This window comes from Podarcis bocagei (assembly GCF_964188305.1).
Source record: "Podarcis bocagei genome assembly, chromosome: 10".
Taxonomy (NCBI): domain Eukaryota; kingdom Metazoa; phylum Chordata; class Lepidosauria; order Squamata; family Lacertidae; genus Podarcis; species Podarcis bocagei.
The window spans coordinates 21,008,212-21,027,937 of record NC_138135.1 but is presented as its reverse complement, the minus strand read 5'-3'; the positions used below and the strand labels follow the sequence as shown (position 1 = coordinate 21,027,937).

The 19,726-nt window shown below is 42.5% G+C and overlaps 2 protein-coding genes and 1 long non-coding RNA gene across 10 annotated transcripts in view; 2 read left to right on the top strand and 1 right to left on the bottom strand.

The window, feature by feature from the left end:
• The window catches only part of WNT5B (Wnt family member 5B), a 139,713-nt gene extending 131,209 nt beyond the window's left edge, over nucleotides 1-8,504 (top strand). For all 8 annotated transcript variants that reach the window (XM_081210342.1, XM_081210346.1, XM_081210344.1 and 5 more), the window contains one exon: nucleotides 6,932-8,504. In XM_081210342.1, coding sequence (XP_081066468.1) covers nucleotides 6,932-7,390 — 459 coding nt within the window. In that variant the 3' untranslated portion in view covers nucleotides 7,391-8,504. The remainder of the gene's footprint in view (nucleotides 1-6,931) is intronic.
• On the bottom strand, nucleotides 745-16,690 carry LOC308595889. Its single transcript, XR_014012183.1, has 3 exons — nucleotides 16,474-16,690; nucleotides 6,916-7,042; nucleotides 745-2,085 (listed from the first exon to the last, which is right to left on the bottom strand). It is a non-coding gene; the product is annotated as an uncharacterized lncRNA (long non-coding RNA).
• Nucleotides 16,691-16,997: 307 nt separating this feature from the next.
• The window catches only part of ADIPOR2 (adiponectin receptor 2), a 37,440-nt gene continuing 34,711 nt past the window's right edge, over nucleotides 16,998-19,726 (top strand). Inside the window, exon 1 of the mRNA XM_081210399.1 lies at nucleotides 16,998-17,158. The gene's annotated coding sequence lies outside the window, so the exon portion shown is untranslated. The remainder of the gene's footprint in view (nucleotides 17,159-19,726) is intronic.

Genomic DNA, 19,726 nt, shown 5'->3' with positions numbered 1-19,726 from the left:
ATGCTAATTATTACACTGCCTTTTCCAGTGATCATGGAACTATTCCTACCTGTCATGCATGCATATCATTAATAATAATTCGTAAAAAGTGGCAAATATTTATGTCCCACTCTTCCAAAAGGACCTAGAAAAATGTGCAAAAAATGGGGGGAAAATATGTGTTCCTTGGACACTGAGAATTCTACAACTAGGGTTGTCCTCTTTTTGTGTGAGAGAGACCTCCTCTGCTTTAATAGCTGCATGGCAGGCAACAGAAGTTCAACAGATGAAGCTTTCTCCTGACATGGAGATGGTAAGGTGCCACCTGTTAGGAACATAGGAAGCTGCTATACATTGAGTCAGACCATGGCTCCATCTAGCCCAGTATTGTCTTCACCGACTGGCAGTGGTCTCCAGGGTTTCAGGCAAGGGTGTCTCATACCTGTACATGGAGTTGCTGGGATTGGAACCTGGGACATTTTGCATGTAAAGGAGATGCTCTCCCACTGAACTACAGTGGTACCTCAGGTTAAGTACTTAATTCATTCCGGAGGTCCGTTCTTAACCTGAAACTGTTCTTAACCTGAAGCACCACTTTAGCTAATGGGGTCTCCTGCTGCTGCTGCCGCGCCACCGGAGCCCGATTTTTGTTCTTATCCTGAAGCAAAGTTCTTAACCTGAAGCACTATTTCTGGGTTAGCGGAGTCTGTAACCTGAAGCATTTGTAACCTGAAGCATATGTAACCCGAGGTACCACTGTATATTCCTTCTCCTGGGGTAAGAGGAATTTCTATTGAATTTCTGTTGTGAGGTGCAATTGCCAACATGTGAATAACTGCAGTTGGATCAGGAGACCTGAACACAGGGCATTAACTCTTATGAGTTGGAAATGTGACACGAATTAACTCAGAAAATAGAGGGGCCAGGTCTGTTGAATGAAGGCTGTGTATGTCTATCTTCAGGGCTCATGTGTCCAATTTCATCTTCTGATTCATGTTTTCCTGATGCAAGGAAACAACATTTTACAAGTGCAGTTATTTGGCTGAGAACATGTGCAATATTTTATTTTTTAAAATACATTTTAAAGAAAACATATAAAATCTGCTTCTCAGTTTAAAACCTTCTTGGAGCAAACTTCTCAGGCTGATAGCATTCTTTCACCCCCACCCTAGCTAGTGCGTTAATTGCAATAATGAATGATATGTGGAATGCAGTTGCACAAATGACACATGAAGATATGGACTTGTCAGGCTGTCGCTCCACCTAGCCCATTAACATCACTAGTGATGAGTGACTAACTGCCTGTGCCATTTTTGCTATTAATGTTGCTGCCTCTGTTTTTTAAAGATTCTAGCTGTGTTCTGTTTAATTGTCTCTACACAAATGAATTTGGCCCTCTCTGTTCTTCATGGATTGGAGACCAGGTCTTACTGCATGGGGCACCCTTGATCGCTAAGGAGCATCTGAGCACTTTCTTTCCCCCTTCCTTGGTGTCTGCAGCTCAAGTGATGGAGAACGAATTCTGTCCCACTTCAGTTCCCAGGAAGAGCCATAAGGGGGTGGGAATGGAACTGAATTTGCTTCAGTTTTCGACACAGTCCTGACCCCATCACTGCTCCACTGCACTCTTGAATTTTTTAGGGCCCCAAACTTTTAGCTTTATTGCCTGTTGTTTGTTTGTCTTTGACGGTTATCTTAGCCTGCCCTTTCCTTCCATCTGTCTCTTTCTCCACTTGGTCTCTCCTTATCTGTCTCCCTTTGGCAGCTCTACCACGTTGTTTACCCGTTCAACATGTAGCAGACTTCAATCATCAGCCACTCCATCCAGTGCCAAGCAAGGCTGAGAGGAGGCTTGGCTAATTAACCACATAGGAATTAGCCCGTTGATTCCCTTATATCCCAGTTCTTTACAAGGGAAGAATCAGAAAGGAATTTGAGGTGGAGAGCGAAGAGGGACAGATTTATACAAATTCCACTTGCAGATTGAGTCCAGTTGGTCTATGTTTCAGGTCCAGACATCTTAGCTTCCTCTGGAAACTTGTACTCTTCACATTGTTTACATAGCTCAGTCAAAATCTTTCTTCAAATGGTCCAGCTCGTAGCTACCTGCATTTCAGCAAAGAAGATACATGAGGAAACCATTTCTTTCTTAGTGCCAAATATCCCCCTTTATGTAGGCATACAGAGTTGTGCCGGCATCACTTTGAAGCAAGTGCTATTCATCACAGTAAGATTGGTATCCAGGTAATCAATTTAGGATTGCCTGATATAAATAGCAATTGATTGTCTTTAGAAGAGAGCTTCCATCTGGCTCTCAAGCCATGTTTTGATTGATTAGACTGCCATGCAGCTCTTGGAGGGAGCTCTTGTTTAAAATTATCGTTAGGTCCAATTAGCTAGGACAGAGATCAGAATCCGCTTATTCTTAAAATTGGCTCCCATGGGCTTTTTGTACATGACTGAGGAAGGCTGTCATTTAAAGAGACAGTCTGCCACCATTACATCTGGTTTGGCCTCTAGATAATGGAAGTATAATATAGTATTAGGGTTTCTGTCTCACAAACTTCATGGAAAGCAACTTTAAATTCCATAATATCACTCACTTTGGACCTGAGACTGAGGCTCAACCAGCCAAGTCTTATTCAGTGTACATTGGCATTGAGATGGTTTTCACAATCTCAGTCCGGTCATACAGCATGGTTACTGGCACTGCTAGTAACCTTCTACTGTAAGGGAACCATGTGCTATTCTTATGTGTGTTTTCCTGCAACCATCTGCAAAAATGCACATATTTGGGCATGATGTGGAAGTTAAACCTCACACTTGCCTCTTTGCTGTGGCTTTCATTTTATACTTTGGTTCTAGCGGACTCACCTGCCCCTAAAACTCCATATGCTCAGAGTATATAGAGAGCTCATTCTGAAACAGAACAATAGTAAAAGATATGCTAGACCTCAACATAAAAGGGGGGGGGGTCCTTTAATAGATGAGGCCCTCCAGAAACATTTGCAGCCATATGGCAAGGCTTTCACATTTGTTGAAGCAGCAAGGCCCAAATTAACCTTTAATCCTGCGTGGTGGATCTCATCAACTGCCAATTCCCCCTCTTCTATTCCCCCCCCCATCTCTTTCATTTGCATGTTAGTTATTATTATCTTCCTTTTTATAATAATAAAAAATGCTGAAATCTTACACATTTTTCAGTTAAGTACTGAAGGATGCTATTGTTGGTTAGGGTGTGGTGGCAGTGTGTTGGATTACACTTTAATTTGCCTATATGGGAAAAAGGAAGCGTGACTTCTTCTCTTTTCCTGATAATGACAATTAATTAAAGTTACCCCCCCCCCAAAAAGGTACTGGGGCTTAAGCGTCCCTGGAAGTGACATCCTTGGCTTTTGCTACAGAAGCTCCTCATAATCATCTCACATGTGCAGGGGCTGTTTGTGGTTGCACAGTTCAAGGGAGCGTCATTCTGCACATACTTAAAGGCACTGAGTTAATGAAGTAATCAAATTACTTTTCTTAGTAGTATCTGTCTGTCTGTCTGTCTGTCTGTCTGTCTATCTATCTATCTATCTATCTATCTATCTATCTAACCAAGGCTCTTTGCAATGCTTGATTAATAGCAAGAGCAACAAAAGGAAATTGAAATAACAAACAACAAAGGACACCACTGCAGTACGAACAGAAAAACAGAATCCATAATGGCCACCAAACTCCTGCATTCCCCCCAGGCCCTCTGGAAAAGATGAATTTTAACAGTGCACTAAAAACAGAATAGTGATGGAGGCAGGCAAGCTTCTTTGGGGATAGCATTCCAAAAAAAGGTGGTAGAACCAAAAAGGCCCTGTTTCTAGTGGTCAAAGCTACCAAACTTCAGAAAGTTAAGGGTTATGTAACAGAACCTCAAGTGTTGACCTGAGCATTCAAGAAATTTGTCCTTTGTGGGAGGACGAGGAGATTAGTATGCTGGTTCTAGACTGCTGAAGGCTTTTCAAGTGAGAACCAGCACCTCAAATTAGGCCTACAGAAGAATTTTGTCATTTTGCAACCACAACAGCATTGGAAATTGGTTTCACGACAAAGCAATGGTGAGACCTTGCTCAAAGGACACCCTGAATGTAAAAAGGCAGGAGGAGAATATGCTTAGGTTTCCTGGCTCTGCTACAGCTGTTGGATTGAACTCAACATAAAATAAAAAATCCAGAAGTATAGGAGAATATTTAGAAAGGAAAGAAAGTTGTTCTAATGCTTTCTTAAGCCAGGAGGCTCATCTCCAAGGCCTATCAATATTTCTTTATATAGCAGAAGAACGCTTTCCAGGCTTGCAAAGCCAGAGTGCTTTGCTGCTGTGCAGACTTTTGGATGTTCCTTTTTTGTGCACAGATATTAGTTCCAAACCCGCTTGGATTGGGCCCCAAGTGCTTTATCTGCATCACTCACCTATAATTAGAAATTGGTTTGAAGACTGTTTCCATCATCATGGTTCTCTCCGTGATGGACTTATCCCACCATAGTTAAGTGGAGCAGATCATAACTTTGCCAGAGAGAGATTGTTTCAGGATGTCTCTGATACTGGCTGAGTTCTCCTGTTTCCTGAGGGAGATTTCTTTTTTTAAGACTCCATGGTATTCACTCACATTTGGATTGACGTCAATTTTTTTTTGTTTTAAAAAGCTGTCATAAAGACTCAAAGTTGAAATACAGATTTTTAAAAGATGCATGGCTACCATGAGAGTAATAGATTTTATTAAGCAGTAAGCATCCAGCAGCTCACCATGAATCTCTCATCTCTGATCTAACACCAGGCAGACACATTGAATTTTGTAACATGCCTTGTAGGGTTTGAGCGGGGGTGGGGGGAAGTGTTGTGTTAAAACAGACAAGAATTCTGTGGTTCAGGTACTGTATTTCTTTGAAAGTGCTGCTTCACACATCAGCCTTCCAATTAGGTGTACATAAATTACTGGTACAAACCAAACTGTATAATGTATTTATAGCAGACCTTTCTTTCTTGATGGTGGTGCCTCAAGGTAGCGTATGCAGGATTTCCAGGGGTTTTCTCATCTAGTCACTGACCATAAATATTTGGGGAAAGGCATGTGCTTTAAATGTGTTTTAAATCTATGGTGTGTATATGGCCTTAGTTTCAGCAGGGTTGTTGTACCATGTACCTTCAGATGCCTACCAATGGATCCTCTGTATTATTTAACCATTTGTGGCACATTCATAGCTGGGAGGGAAAGGACCAAGGCATCTTTGTCTGATTACTTGGAGGCATTTTTAACTCACCACAGGTGATCAAGCCAGTGGCTCTATTCAAGCTTCATGTGCATCATTATCACTCTTCTATATAGGGATATTTTTCATCTACTGAAACTTCCTATCTTGGTCAGTTTGCTTTTTCATAGGAGTTGATTTAACTTGATTCTCAGGTTGGCTTTGTATGTACAGAATTATCTCAAGGCCACTGTACAGATTACATAGCAGCAAACCTGGGTTTGTACAGTGTATGCTTGATAGAATTGATTCAGATTAATGTATCCGTACATTTTTCCAAATGTATTATTTGTCTCCCTCACACATTACATTTTTAGATGCATGGTGTTTTTTATTATATTAAAAAACCATTACACTAAAAATATAATGATGAAGAATATACAGTGGGGGAAATCTCTCCTCATTTAGATCATTGGCTCTGACGTCCACATTTTCCACAGCAGACTTCAGTTTCAAAGGCATCCAAATTGTGACAGGCATTTTCAGATATTGGAAAACAAACTTCAGTCAACGTGCTTGCACTCAATTCTGAACCTTGTCTTAACAGCAACTCACATGACATTCTGTAGCCACTGTTACAAAATTCATGGACTGTTATATGCCTTACCAGCTTTTCAAATCTCGAAAAAAGGAATTCAGTAATGGGAAAATGGGAGTAGACAAGTGACTGACCACCAGGTGGCGAACAAGATGCAAATACATAGTTGCTGCATTCATGCGCTTGTTGGCTTGCGGTGTATATTCTATCTCTCCAACACCACCCTGGCTAAACTAGACATAAAGGTCGCATGATGCAACTTGGGTTGTGCCAACTTCCTGTAAAAGTATGTTCCCTCACCCACACACCATCCCATTGTTTCTTCCCTGTTGTTTTACTCCTAGTGGGAGTTGCATCCATTATCTGACAAACATCCATCCGAGAAAAATAACAACATGTGGGCAGTTTAAAGCCCTTACAATGCTGCTTACAAGGAATATAAAAATATAATGCACATAATCATATAATACAATCTCACCATTACATTGAATAACCTTTTTACACGGCAACATAATCTAGTAGCAAGACCAGCACCATGCATTAAAATTAGCTAAAACACGTTAAAGCAATTTGGGGTTTGGTTGGGTGGGTGCACCAAAAAACCTTTAAGAGAAAGTCACTTGAAATAAATGGACCTTCAGAGCCTGTTTGAAGGCCTGTATTGGTGGAGCTGTGTGCACACAACAGTCCTTAGGAGGGCCAGCAATGAAAAGGCCCTGTCTCAGGTACCTGCCAACCCAATTGATCTTACAGGTGGATCTAGGAGTACAATTTCCATAGGTGATCTTGGGATCTGAGCATTTCTTGTAAGTTGCTCTGATAGGACCTGGATACAATCTTCCAGGTAACAGAAAATGGACAGGGAGCCACCATGCTTTAAAGTGTTAGATTAGGTTTAGGAAGACGCAGGTTCAAACGCCCACATAGCTGTGATGTTCATTATATCAACCTACCTTACTGGACTGCTATGAGAATGGGCGCAGTATAAGAAAATAATAATTAATCCTGATGATGTAAGTCCAGCGAGGCTTGCTTCTGTGCATAAGGTTGCACCAGTTACCGCTTATGTTGTGCCAGATTTTAGTGCTGTTTGAACACTTTGTCTGACCCCAACATACCTTCTTCATTCCATAGGCAGTGTACAAGTTGGCCGATGTCTCCTGTAAGTGCCATGGCGTCTCAGGTTCCTGCAGCCTCAAGACCTGTTGGCTGCAGCTGGCTGACTTCCGCAAAGTGGGAGACCTCCTGAAGGAGAAGTACGACAGCGCCGCTGCCATGAGGATCAGCCGCAAGGGCAAGCTGGAGCTAGTGAACAACCGCTTCAATTCGCCTACTCCAGAGGACTTGGTGTACGTTGACCCCAGCCCCGATTACTGCCTGCGCAACGAAACCACGGGCTCCCTGGGCACCAAGGGCCGGCTCTGTAATAAGACCTCGGAGGGTATGGACGGCTGTGAGCTGATGTGCTGTGGCCGAGGCTATGACCAGTTCAAGAGTGTGCAGGTCGAGCGTTGCCACTGCAAGTTTCACTGGTGCTGTTACGTCAAGTGTAAAAAGTGCACAGAGATTGTCGATCAGTACGTCTGTAAATGAAGGGCCCACAAGAGCTACAAATCTATATTATATAAATCTATATAAATCTATTTTATATATTTGTATAAATAAATAGATGGTATGACGATAATAATTAAAGACATTTATTTAAGAGACTTTTAAAAATCTAAAATGTTTCCATTAGAACAGCTAGATGGTTGGGCTGCTCCTTTGTTATTTAATAGGGGAGCAAAGCGGGGCGGGGGGGAGGAGGTATTTGTTCGCTGGTTCCCTCCCAACCATGTCACAATGCATCCAGGATAAAAGGGATTCTTGAGGGTCCTCGAAAAGGATCTACCTACAGCTCCTTTATCACAAAAGCAGGAGGATGGGATATGTTCCCTTTGCTATCTTGTGGCTGGATTTCACCTCGGGTGTGTTCTGTGCCTTTTTCGACATAGCCAAAGGAGTGCCCTCCACGCTCAGGTCGATTTCCAAAAGGACTTTGTGTCATTTTCTGCTTCTTGTCCAAACACACTGTGGGATTCCAAACTACAAGGTGAATTACCTGTTTTAGATATGGGAAGAATGATTCAAAAGGCAGTGTCCGTGCCTGCTGTGGTTGATGTGTGGATTGAAAAGAGACTGTTGCACAATGGCAGATGGTCCCCCTGCATCAAGCGGGGGAAGGAAAACATTACCTTTGACCTAGAAGTGCTGCTTTACCCCTGTATATCCTGACAGAGACCCCGGCATCTGATTCTCCTGCATTTTGTGGAATGAAGAAGGGCGGCAGCGGAAGTGGAGGGGGCTCTGCTGAAGCTTTGGAAAGGCAAAACTGTCAGAAGTGGTTTTGTTGGTTGGTGGATTTTCTCTTTCTGTGGAAAAAGAACTGTGTGGTGTATTGATCTAACCTCAGTATACATGACAGCTGGTGACTGATCTCTTGGGACTACTTGGATTGTTTTGGGAAAGGGGCTTATTTGGTGTGTCTCTGGACTTGAGAGAAAAACAGACATGATTCAACACACAGGATTCGACAAACATAGCACCTCAGTCTCTACACGGACTCAGATGGTCATGGGTGTCACAAGGGCCTTTTCATCCCCCTTGCCTCTGACCTAGATGTACAGTTTCTCTTTTAACATTAAATATCCCTTGTTCTTGCCCTCTCCCCTTGTTTTTGTGAGCACATTTGTTTTGTGTTGCTGCTAATGCCTTTCACAGCACAGGGACTTTCTGCCAAGTTGGACTCCTTCCTGGTTTAAAACTTTTATTGCAGTCAGACCCAATTCTTGTGTTATTTTTTGATATGGTCAAGTCACCAAGAGGTGACATTTCGAAAGAATTATGTCTGTTGCTGGAAGACCGTTTGATTTGTACACTTCCTTGCGTGCTGAAAGCTGATTTTCACCATCCCAATGATGAGGGTCATATTGCATTCTGCAAGTTATCTTGTTACCATTGACTGGCAACAATGTAGCAAGTGCAAGTCATAAGCCAAAAGAAGAATCAAATATATCCTTAAATCTATTGTCATTGGTTCTGAAATACAGCATTAGGAAGTTCAGGGAAAATTCTGGAACATTACTCCATTCTTTTCTCATATCCACAGATTGGCTAGACTGGATGAAAATGGGCCAGAGCCATTTTTTGTTAAGGCAGAAGTGTGTAGGAAGGATGCCTTGGAAAAACCAAATTGGGGAGGTGAGCAACGGTATTTTTTGCATCAGAGTAAAGAGAATGATAACAGGTGATAATTGCAATAGCCTCCCCCACCCCACCCCATCCTGCAAACACAAAAACCTAATCTGCTGCAATTAGTAAACCAGCAGAACTAGGTGAGAACCTTTCTCCATGAAATATAGTTTTCCATATGCAAGGGTTGTTGTTGTTGGTATAGAGGAGTACAGACCTTAAAAGCCCACATGTATAGATTGAAGCTGTCACAAATGCACTCCACATGTGCTGCTTGCAGGCAGCTTGGGTGGTATCCTCTTGTGTCAGCGATGCTGTGTTTGCCTAGATGGCAATAGAGCAGGGTGAGGGGACTAGGTTGAGGAGAGCTCCAAGGCAGTGGCAGACCTGCAGGCATGACGGTGCCAACCCCAACCTTGCCACCACCACCTCATCCTGCCCCATCCTTGTCCAAAGGAGCATTACATGGCTGCCATGAGGATGTTGTTGCTTCCACCCCATGAGTCACTGCTGGGCTTTGTGAGTACAGTCGTACTTCGGGTTACAGACTCTTCAGGTTACAGACTCCGCTAACCCATAAATAGTACCTCGGGTTAAGAACTTTGTTTCAGGATGAGAACAGAAATCGCACAGCGGCGGCGCAGTGGCAGCGGGAGGCCCCATTAGCTAAAGTGGTACCTCAGGTTAAGAACCGTTTCAGGACCTCCGGAATGAATTAAGTTCTTAACCAGAGGTACCACTGTACTGTATTAAGCTTGACACAGCTGCAGGAAAGTACTGTTTTCTAAAGGCCATGAATCCTGCATGTAGTTTGTCAGTATGACAAACACACATGCGAGTCTGTTTTGCCATGTGTACACATAGCAGGTAGCTTGAGGTGGACAGGGGCAAAGAGAAATTTTACATGCAATGAAATACATATTTGCATTTGTCACAGGCAATAACATATATGTTGGATCCATACAATTTCCTTCTGCTCCCTTGGAAAGGGATCACTCTTACCTGCTCTGTTCTGCATGCAGAAGGTCTCAGGTTCTGTCTTTGGTATCTCCAGTTAGAGGAGGTCAGGTTGCAGGTGATTATTTATTTATTTATTTATTTGCCTTTGACCATTGAAAGCTGCTGTTAGCCAGAGTAGACAGAAGTGGGCTCGATGAAGGCCTGGTTCCTATGTTCTATATTGGAATGTTTGCCATGTATGAAATCTTCCTGAGCCTAACTTTAGGCTCAACTAGAGTTCTTTTCCCCCCAATTAAGCACTAATTATCAAGTATATGCAGTCATCCTACTCCTGATAGCCACCCCGTGGAATACAGGGTCATCAGCAATTGTTGTTTTCTTAACTTCCTTGCCAGTGAGCGATGGATGAAAAAGGTTTGTTTTTTCAGTACCTACAGGGACCATTTGTACTTGAGCAATAGTCAGAAGGCCCAGCCAAAAACTGGAAACAATTACTGACAATATTATTTGCAATACTTGCTGTTTAAAACAACAACTTTTATATTTTTAAAAAACAAATTGCCAATAGAAATAAGCAAGAGCCCTGTAAACTAGAGGTCTGTAAAATACAACTCAGGATTTTTACAAGCTCTGTTTTTCTCCAAACATTTTTAGTCTTTTTTTTTTACCATTTCTGCTACTAAAGTTGTCAGCAATGCATATATTTCATAGGCAACAGATTTGAAGGGTCCAGAATATATAAGAAGAGCATTCTGCTTGCAAATTAACTTGCTTTGAAAATACTGTTCAGTTAATATATATATATATATTTTAGGGTTTTAAACAAATCATTAATCCATACATTTGTTGGCATCCCAGAGAGCTATTTCTTGGAATACACCAAATGACCCAGATTTATGTTCTTTTTATATAAAATCCAAAGCCAAAGGTACAATAATTCAAAGTGATGAAAGCTGTTTTCCACCCATGGAAAAACTGAGAGGATAATGGCCTGATCTAGCTCCCTTAATAACAAACCAGTAATTGGAACGATCCCCAAATCCCATGAAATCTGTGCGCTACAGATGCTTGGAATACAGTATCCTTTTTTCTAAAAAAGAAAAACAGTGTTTTGGCTGCCTGAAAGGTGCTTCCTTCCTTCATATCTCTAACCTTTTATTGTGCAATGACTGCATACTGGCTTGTTTCACACACAACACTCAGCCAAACCATGGGTAAGAATGAATATACAGGTGTGCAGATGCTTTCAGTGAAAATTCTGCTGCTTTACTCCTTTCTTATTCCTGCCTGCTGCTCTACCTGAAGCTAAACATGCTTGGCTTAGCATTACATCTGAACCCAGTCATGTCATCTGTCAGTATTACATGTGAACTAGGGCACTGTATGATATTTGTTCTGAGGTTTAGGCTCTTTCTAGATTTTTTGGTACAAAGTGATATTTAGATATGCTGGGCGATTATGCCCCCGTCATTCTGGGATATAAAAAAAATCCCTGGAAATTTTGGAGTACAGGAAAGGAGAATGATCTGGAGAATTGTTATTCTTGGGAGATGGCATACTGTATTCCCATTTCAACCGCTAAGAAAACAGCAAGGTATCTCCTGATAAACCCAGTTTTTTGTATTTCTTAATGGAAAGCGTGAGAAATGCTCAGAGAAAATGAAAGGAGTTTCCAATATTCTGCTAAAAATGGTATTATTCCTTAAAATGTTGTGGCTACCCATCTTTCCTCCAAAAAGGACTGGCATTTTCATTGACAATAACTAGGCTAAAACACAGTAACTTGCCCAACAACAGTCTGTAAGCTTGATAGCAGGCAAGATCTGAACAGAGATTTTCCATATCCAGCCTGAAAGTCTAGACACTGTATTACACGTTACATGTTATCTAAATTGCAGTAAGATAGAAAAGACCAGGAGGCACTGTAAAGAACATAGTGTTGACACAATCTGTATCCATAGGGCCTACACTCGAAAAATACACATGGATGGGACAAAGGTGAAATGTGAGGAGGAAGGCTTTGAAGAAGGACTACCAATGTTGGGGGTGGGTGTTGAAAGTTTTAATAGGTAGTACAAAGTGGGTTGATCAGAAAAGACTTTGTAAATGAAAAGGTTTTGAAGGGTTTAAAAGAGAGGTAGGACTGGTATTTGTTACTGCACTGCAAAGAAGGGGGAAAGGTGCTTGAAACCAGAGGAGGCCATATAGCTAAGAGGAACAGGTAATTTCTCAAATGGTTGGATAGATAGTTGTAGATTTCAAATAGAGCTCTGGAGTATACCCAGTAAGGCAGAATTGCATATGACTAAATAAGAAGTTTTGAGCTTTTGCACCAAACCAATCTCTGCTGCTCATACAACGGCTGACCATCTTTGCTTATTTGTACCTCACTTTCTATATATTGAATTGGGGGCAAGGCATTTCTAAACTGTTTATTCCACTGTTGTGAAATGTCACAACACTATATGCAGACTTATTTGGGATTGCTAGGGGCATGCTGCCAAGGCTGGAGCCCTCTGGCAAGTAATTCCATGTGGAACCCACCATGGGTTTGAGAGTGAAGGTCTGCAGTGGGGAAGTCTCCTGCACTTGTTGAGGCTTCCACGATGTTTAGAACCCATATTATGCAAGGTTCTAGATCACACAGGGGGTCTCCATGAGTTCCCACTGCAAATCTTCACCCTCAAACTCATGGAGGGCTCTATATGGAATAAAGGTGATCCACCATAGCGGGTGGGCCTTGGCAGCATGCTCATTCTCCCACTGCCCTCCCTTGCATGTTTCTTTACAGGCAAGTGCAGTAAATACACAAATAGGGCTTCAGGGGTAGATACCTCTGAGTAAATAACCTAGGCTCAAACTGGAAAAGTGCTGAGGGAATTATTTGCTTGTAAATCATCTTCCATTTGCCATTATTATCATCCCCTGGCTGTGAGAATATATACTGGAGTGAACTATGTTCAGGGCTGTCTCAAATCAATTTGGTATCACAAACATCTGCTCTGGATTGCACTACCTGTGAAGTTTGCTCTCCCCAACCCTTGGACTGTTCCAGATGATGTGGTACATTCTTTTGTGACACTCAGCTGCATTGCTGTCCCAGTGACTGCTTGGCTTGCTTGAGCAACCCAGTCAATTCTGGCTCATTTTTATTCAATTTTGGTTTGTTTTGGCCTTTTTCTGCTTGCACTGAAAGATCTTGAGCATGTGGAAGATTGGTTTGCCAAACTGCTGATGTAGAAGCTCCAGCTTTATTGTAATACAATAATACTAACACTATAATTTAAGTGTACATCTTATACCTTTAAAGCACATTCAAAGCACATTCTGTCCTTCAAAAAAATATGGGCATTGTAGTTTGCTAATGGCAGGTAATTGTAGCTCTGAGGGGTAAACTACAGTGCCCAGAATTCTTTGAGGGAAAGAATGCACTTTGAATGTGCTGTAAACTGTGTACACAGTATTTGTTCAAACTTAATAAACACATATCATATACATTTAAGATAATGCTATAAAAATGTGTGATCACAGATTTATTTTGTTATTTGATTCCCCACACACTGTGTCATCAGTGAAACTGTATGTTGAGAGATACAGAGCAGGAAAAAGGAGCTACTCTTAAACACACTGTATGGTTGGACTATAGAATTCACTACTGCAAGATGTAGTGATAACCACTAATTTGGATGACTTTAAAAGAGGATTAATGGACAAATTAATGGAGGAAAGGGCAACCACTAGCCACTAGCCATGATACTGTAATACCTCCAGTATCTGATGCAGTATGCCTCTCAATGCTAGCTGCTGGGGATCATGGGAGATGGTTAGTGCATTAATTTCTTGCTTGCAGGCTTACCAAGAGTCATCTGCTTTGGAACTGTCAGAAAAGACCAGAAAGGCTTTTGGGACGATCCATTTTAACATAGGGAGCTGCCCTACCTGAGTCAGACCATTTGCATACATAGCTCAGTAGTGTCTACAGCGAATGGCAGCAGCTCTCTAGAGTTTCAGAGTGCGGTCTTTTCCAGACCTACTTGGATTCTGTATGCAAAGCAGATGCTTCACTGCTGAGCTATTACATTATTTAATCCAATACATTACAATATAAATTCAAGATTTAAATCCTATAAATATCACATACACAAGTCTTCAGTTTCTGAATAAGTACCTAAGAGAGTCCCTTTGCTGGAGGTCATATGTATCAGCTGCCTCTCAAAGTCTCAGTTTGCCTTTGGGTCCTCACAATCAGGCCACAAAGGCGAGACTGCCCTCTCACTGTTGTTGTTTTTCTATAAAAACAGGACATATTCATTTCTGAAATGCCAATAAACCATTTTTGTTTTAAAGAGCACAGTATTTAAATCCAATTTTATGTTACTATATGAGGTATGATGAATCATGTTTACTAAATCTTTGTGGTTTGCATGGCTTGGCAGGAATGAGGACAACGGCTGTAGAATTCTAAGCATGCTGTCTCATAAGGAAGTACCATTCAATGTAGGGAGATTTAGGATACTTCCAGATGGGGTCTTTATATTGCAAACAGGTCATTCAACAGGTCATTTGTGTGCATAATTTGCATGTTAGCTTCAATGCATTTCCTTTTTTCAGTCATGGTATTTGTTGGTATTCTGCTGTTTGCCATCCACATTAATGGACTGAACTTGATGGGATTGGTTTCCCCACCCCACACCCATAGCTACTCCTTCTCCATCTTTCACTGCCTTCTTCCAGTCTGGGAATGTATTTTGTACCCATGTGCACACCATTAAAAACAAACAAACAAAACTAGTGAAAGTGCAGAGAATCAGAATTACCAGTCCTTCATTATTAAGTTTTACAATAGGCAAAATGGAGTTTTATGCTTTTGGGAGGGGTTGGGGGAGGGATATCAATTTCCATCACTTCGCCCCCCCCCCTTTTTCTTAATATACTGAGGTTTTGGGCAAGAGTGATAAAGCTATATTCCTCCAGTAATTTGGTAGAGGCATGTGAAAATACTGTATTTAAAATGTGCAATAGGCTCCCATAACATTGAACAGCACAAGCACACATTCCGTCACCCAAAAAAACCACAGCAGCTTTGAAATACTGAAACAAGAGGTCTTATGCAAGCTATATCTATACTAAATATAGGCATTTTAAAATTTTGTGAAGTAATTCCCCATATGTAGTGTGTGGATGAAGAGCAAGGTTGCTGAAATTTGGATGTGGCAAACAGTGGAAATTGGTCTCATTTGGTCTTGGGACTGCCTGTCTGAAAGCATAATTACTGCCTGGTAAGGATTTCAACCTTCCAGTACAACATTACACATATCTACTCTTGAAATGGCTCAAGGTCGCTCACGTGCAGTCACTCATGTGCAGTTTTGCACCTTAATCTCACTTACATCATTGCAACATCCACAGTTGGGCAATAATATTTACTGGGACAAAAAAAAAAATATTGACGACGGTGTGGCAATTTTTTGAGTCCTCCAGGACTCTTCACTGGGCAAAGTTATTACACAAAGCAGTGTTATGGAAAATTCTGGGTGCGGGGCTACTCTGCCACCCAGCTCGTCGGACTAGGTCCGCGGGTCCCTGCGGAAGAAAATGAGCTCAGCCGGACAGGAGCAAACTGCAGAAGATCCAAGTTTATTGCGCAACAGGTTCAAGGCGAGATTGAACCCCGAGAAAGGGGTGACATGAACTTTTGAAATTTCTCTCCATATCCCAGAATACAGTGCAAAATACATCCCAGTTACACCATGAATACATTAAGAAAAGGTTGGGTTACACAGATTACATCACGAATACATTAGGAAGAGGTTGGGTTACACCGGATTAACATATGGAGGAGGGAGGGGGAATATGCAGAGCTGGAGATATGGGCAGATAAGCACATCCTGAGAAGACAATGGTCCAGGTATGCATAGTCTGTCACCTGGCATCGCAGGGAGGAAGGGCTTGGCAGAGCGATTTGACCGGATTAGGGTCTTGACACCTTGCTTGAGGGATTATGGAGGACAGGGGAGGTGTCATGGAGTCCTAGAGAAATTGAGCAAATTGGCACGTTGATTTTCTATGAATTTTATAGATTTTAGTCCCTTTTGACATTGACAATTGGAAATAAATGGATATATTGTAGCGAAGAAGAAAGTGAAGAAGACACCCCCCCTCCGTAGCAGCAGAGAAGTGTGTGTGCCTGATGACAAGTTCTGGAAGACTCGGAAGGTTGCGATACTTTTGTGACATTTTGGCTGGTCCCCCCAAAAGCATCGCTCAGCTGATTTGGGAGGGTGCCGCCGATAGGGCTACCTTTGCTTTTTATATTACTTAAACCCCAGCATTGTCATGACTGCAGGGAAAATGTAGGAGTCTCCTGCTGCTGCTCTAAACATCATTTACTTGGGAAAGAAAGTAATAAAATTAAACACAAGCTTTGGCAACCATGTACATTGCTGGCCTCAAGCTATATACATACTGTACAGTGATATACACACTTTTCTTATCAAGGATGATATATTATACAGTAATAGGGACCAGTATTGCCACTTTCCCCTTCATCTGTCGCTGCCCTGAGGTCCTTCCCACTCCTCCTTTTGGAACCTCGCCGCCTTCCTCGTACTTTGAAATCAACAAACCGCGCGAGCGCGCCGTTGAAAAACAACCGCCGCCTGAGCAACAGCCCCGCGCGACTCCGCTCCTTCCGTAAGCAGCGCTCACCCATTACGCACTTTGCGCAGCAGCCGCCGAACCAGAACTAGCGCCTGGCGCTAAAGGACGCTTTAAGAGCCCGCGACCTACTTTCCTGCCAATGCGGAGGCGGTGCCTTCGGTTTCGGCAGGGTCACGCGCTCAAGCCGCCCGCCTCCGAGAAAACTACACGTCCCAGGGTGCCCTTGCGCTGAGCCTCTCCGCCCCTCCTCCCCCGAGCACGTCCTCCCGGCGTGGCTGACGCCTGCGCGTCCTCCGATTACGACGCTCCGCCGCCCATTGGCTCGCCGAGCCTCTTGCGATGATGACGCGCTCCGGGGCAAAGGGGAGGCGACGGGAGAGCTGAAAGAGGTGGCGAGTGAAGGCGGAGGGGGCGGGATTCCCGGAGGCGCCGGCGGCACCGTGGGGACTCCCTCCCTCCGACCCCCCTCAGCGCCGGACACAGCTGGGCAGCGAAGTGAAGGCGCGTCCGGTAAGCCGGGCTGAGGGGCTGGGGGGCTCCGGGCTGGGGCGCCTCCTGAGGAGCGGGCGGCGGGGCCTCGGCCGGCTTCGCTGCCGGCTGACATAGGCCGCGGGGTGGGGGGTGCGACCTCCGACCTCCTCGCTCAGGGCCTCCTTAGGCCGCGGGGGTCGTAGTGCTCGCGGGGCGCTCTCTGCCGGATGACCTCGATTTCCTGCACTCGAGCCCCTCCTCTTGGGCTGCTGCTGCTGACCTTGGGCAAGTCACTTATCGCCTCTTCTCCCACCCCGCGAGCTATAGTGATAAGTGCCTGCGAAAGCCTTTCGGCCTCTCGCGAAACGCCCAAGAGTTTTACTTTTTAAATAAATGAAGGACCAACTCCCTTCAGTGTTGCATCCGGTAGCTAATACACCTGTATAGTTTGAGTCTTTGGATATACTGAAGTAATGGAATCATTAATTAACAAGCAAACAGTGGTATTTTTTTTAAAGGCTTTTCTGCCGCCCTAAAGACGCAAAACCAGCGAAGTTTTGTGGCACTTTTTAAAGGGCTCACGAATTTTATTATGGTGTGTGGTTTTGTGGCCTCTTAGTTGATATCTCTGGAAGTTTAAGACGAAAAGAAAGAACTTTTAAACCAAGCAACTCCATTCCCACTCTCCTACCCCCCCTCAAAGTAACCATGGTTCTCATCCTAAACACACTTAACACACTGCCCCTTGGGCAGCCTGGCTTACTTCTGAGTAAACATGGACCTGCTCTTGGTTTTCCACACACATTTGGGTAGTCTTAATTGTTAATCATCACTTTAGGAGATGGCTCCTGCTTCCCAAATGGTGACAACACTTGAGGTGAAAAGCACTGGTCATGTTTTTGTAAACTGCTTCACAGCTGTTAGCAGAATTTGAGGAAATGAAGTGTTAAGTAGTTTTGAGGACTTCCATTTCAATAAACATGCAGAGAGCTACTTGTGAATATCAACATTTCTATTGAGAATGTCAGTTGTCTGCGTATTTTGTACTGTACACTAGGAGTAAATCTGGACAAGAAAATGAAACATAAAATACTGATGTGAGAAAATACAAGTACAACCAGAGAACTATTTTACTCTGGTGGAGAGTGTGCTAGGCTTAAAATGTAACTATTATGGACAAGGCTTGGTATCAACAATTGTGTACTTGTGTCTGTTGGCAGAAGGTACAGCTTACACATATTTGAAATATTTGTAAATGACAACTGTTCGTGTGTATTTTATATTTGGAAATACTGCTTTACTCAGAAATCTTAACACACCTGGCCTTTTGTAAAATTGGTACTGCAATATTTTCTTGAGAATGTGCAAAACTAATGTTCAAAGCCTATGCACTCCTTGGAGTAAGTGTAATTGAACTTAACATGAATAAGTATGTGTATCATAAATGAGAAGTTAATCTACCTAGTTATGGAATCTTGAGCAGATTCTAGAATAGTAACTTTTTGGCTGCAGTGGCAAAAAAAATCAATAACCGTCTGGCACACCAGAGACCAAGGCTACAATCTTTTTCAGAAACTCAAAGAAGTGTACAACCAACTTCACCAAAACAAAATAAAACAATATTTTAAACCTCTATATTCTCATATATGAAACATAGTGTATCTGAAAAGTACAGTGTCACTCAAAGGATTGACAAAACAGAAGTTAAATAATGTTCTTGCAGTGGCTTGCAACATTGTTTTGGTGGCTTTTGTCACAAACAGTTAACCTTTTTGGTGGCTTGTATCCATCACTGCTGTTTGTTGAATTAAATCTTAGTGGCTCATAGAAAGGCCCAAATGTGGCCCTGACTTCAACAGTCCTTGCATTCACGTATAGGTTTAGGATTCTCCCAAAGTGGGCATCTAATTATTTATAGCTTTGTTACCAAGAAACATATTCCTTGTTTATAAAGAAACTGCATAAAGGGTAACTTCACATCTTAACACAAAAGTAGTGGCAGGAAGTATGAGTGACTCATGTCTCCCCTCTTCTCACACTTTTTGAGTAAGTAGACTTATTATTTCTCCTATCACGCGATGCACAGCTCCACAGTAGCAGTACCCAAGTTTGCTTGCATAGGAAGTTGTCACTTGTGTACAAACATAAAAAGCTATCCTAAGTTGTTTACAAACCACTCTGTTAATAAGGCTAAGTGACTGTATTCTGTTCTTAGTGGAAATCATATCCGCATATCAATGAGAGCCTAAATTTTAACAGGATTAATGGAACAGCAAAAAAAATTGTTTATGAGTAGTAGTTAAATCAGGACCAAAATATATATACTGAGCAATATTGTGAGCTTTCTTTACCATAAAGACTGGAGCTCAGAAGAGCCACTGCCAGTCAGTGTGAACAGTACTGAGCTAGGTGGAGGATCAATGGTCTGTCTCTGTATAAGGTAGCTTCCTGTATTCACAAGTCATGTGAATTATTTTTGTGTCATGTTTTCACTTACCTGCCATGAAATACTCAAGAGTCTAATGCGGCTGATAGGTAACAAACCACCTTTGATCTTAATCTTATGTTCCCAGTTTCTCCTAGGGGCGAAGAGAACTAGAAGTCACC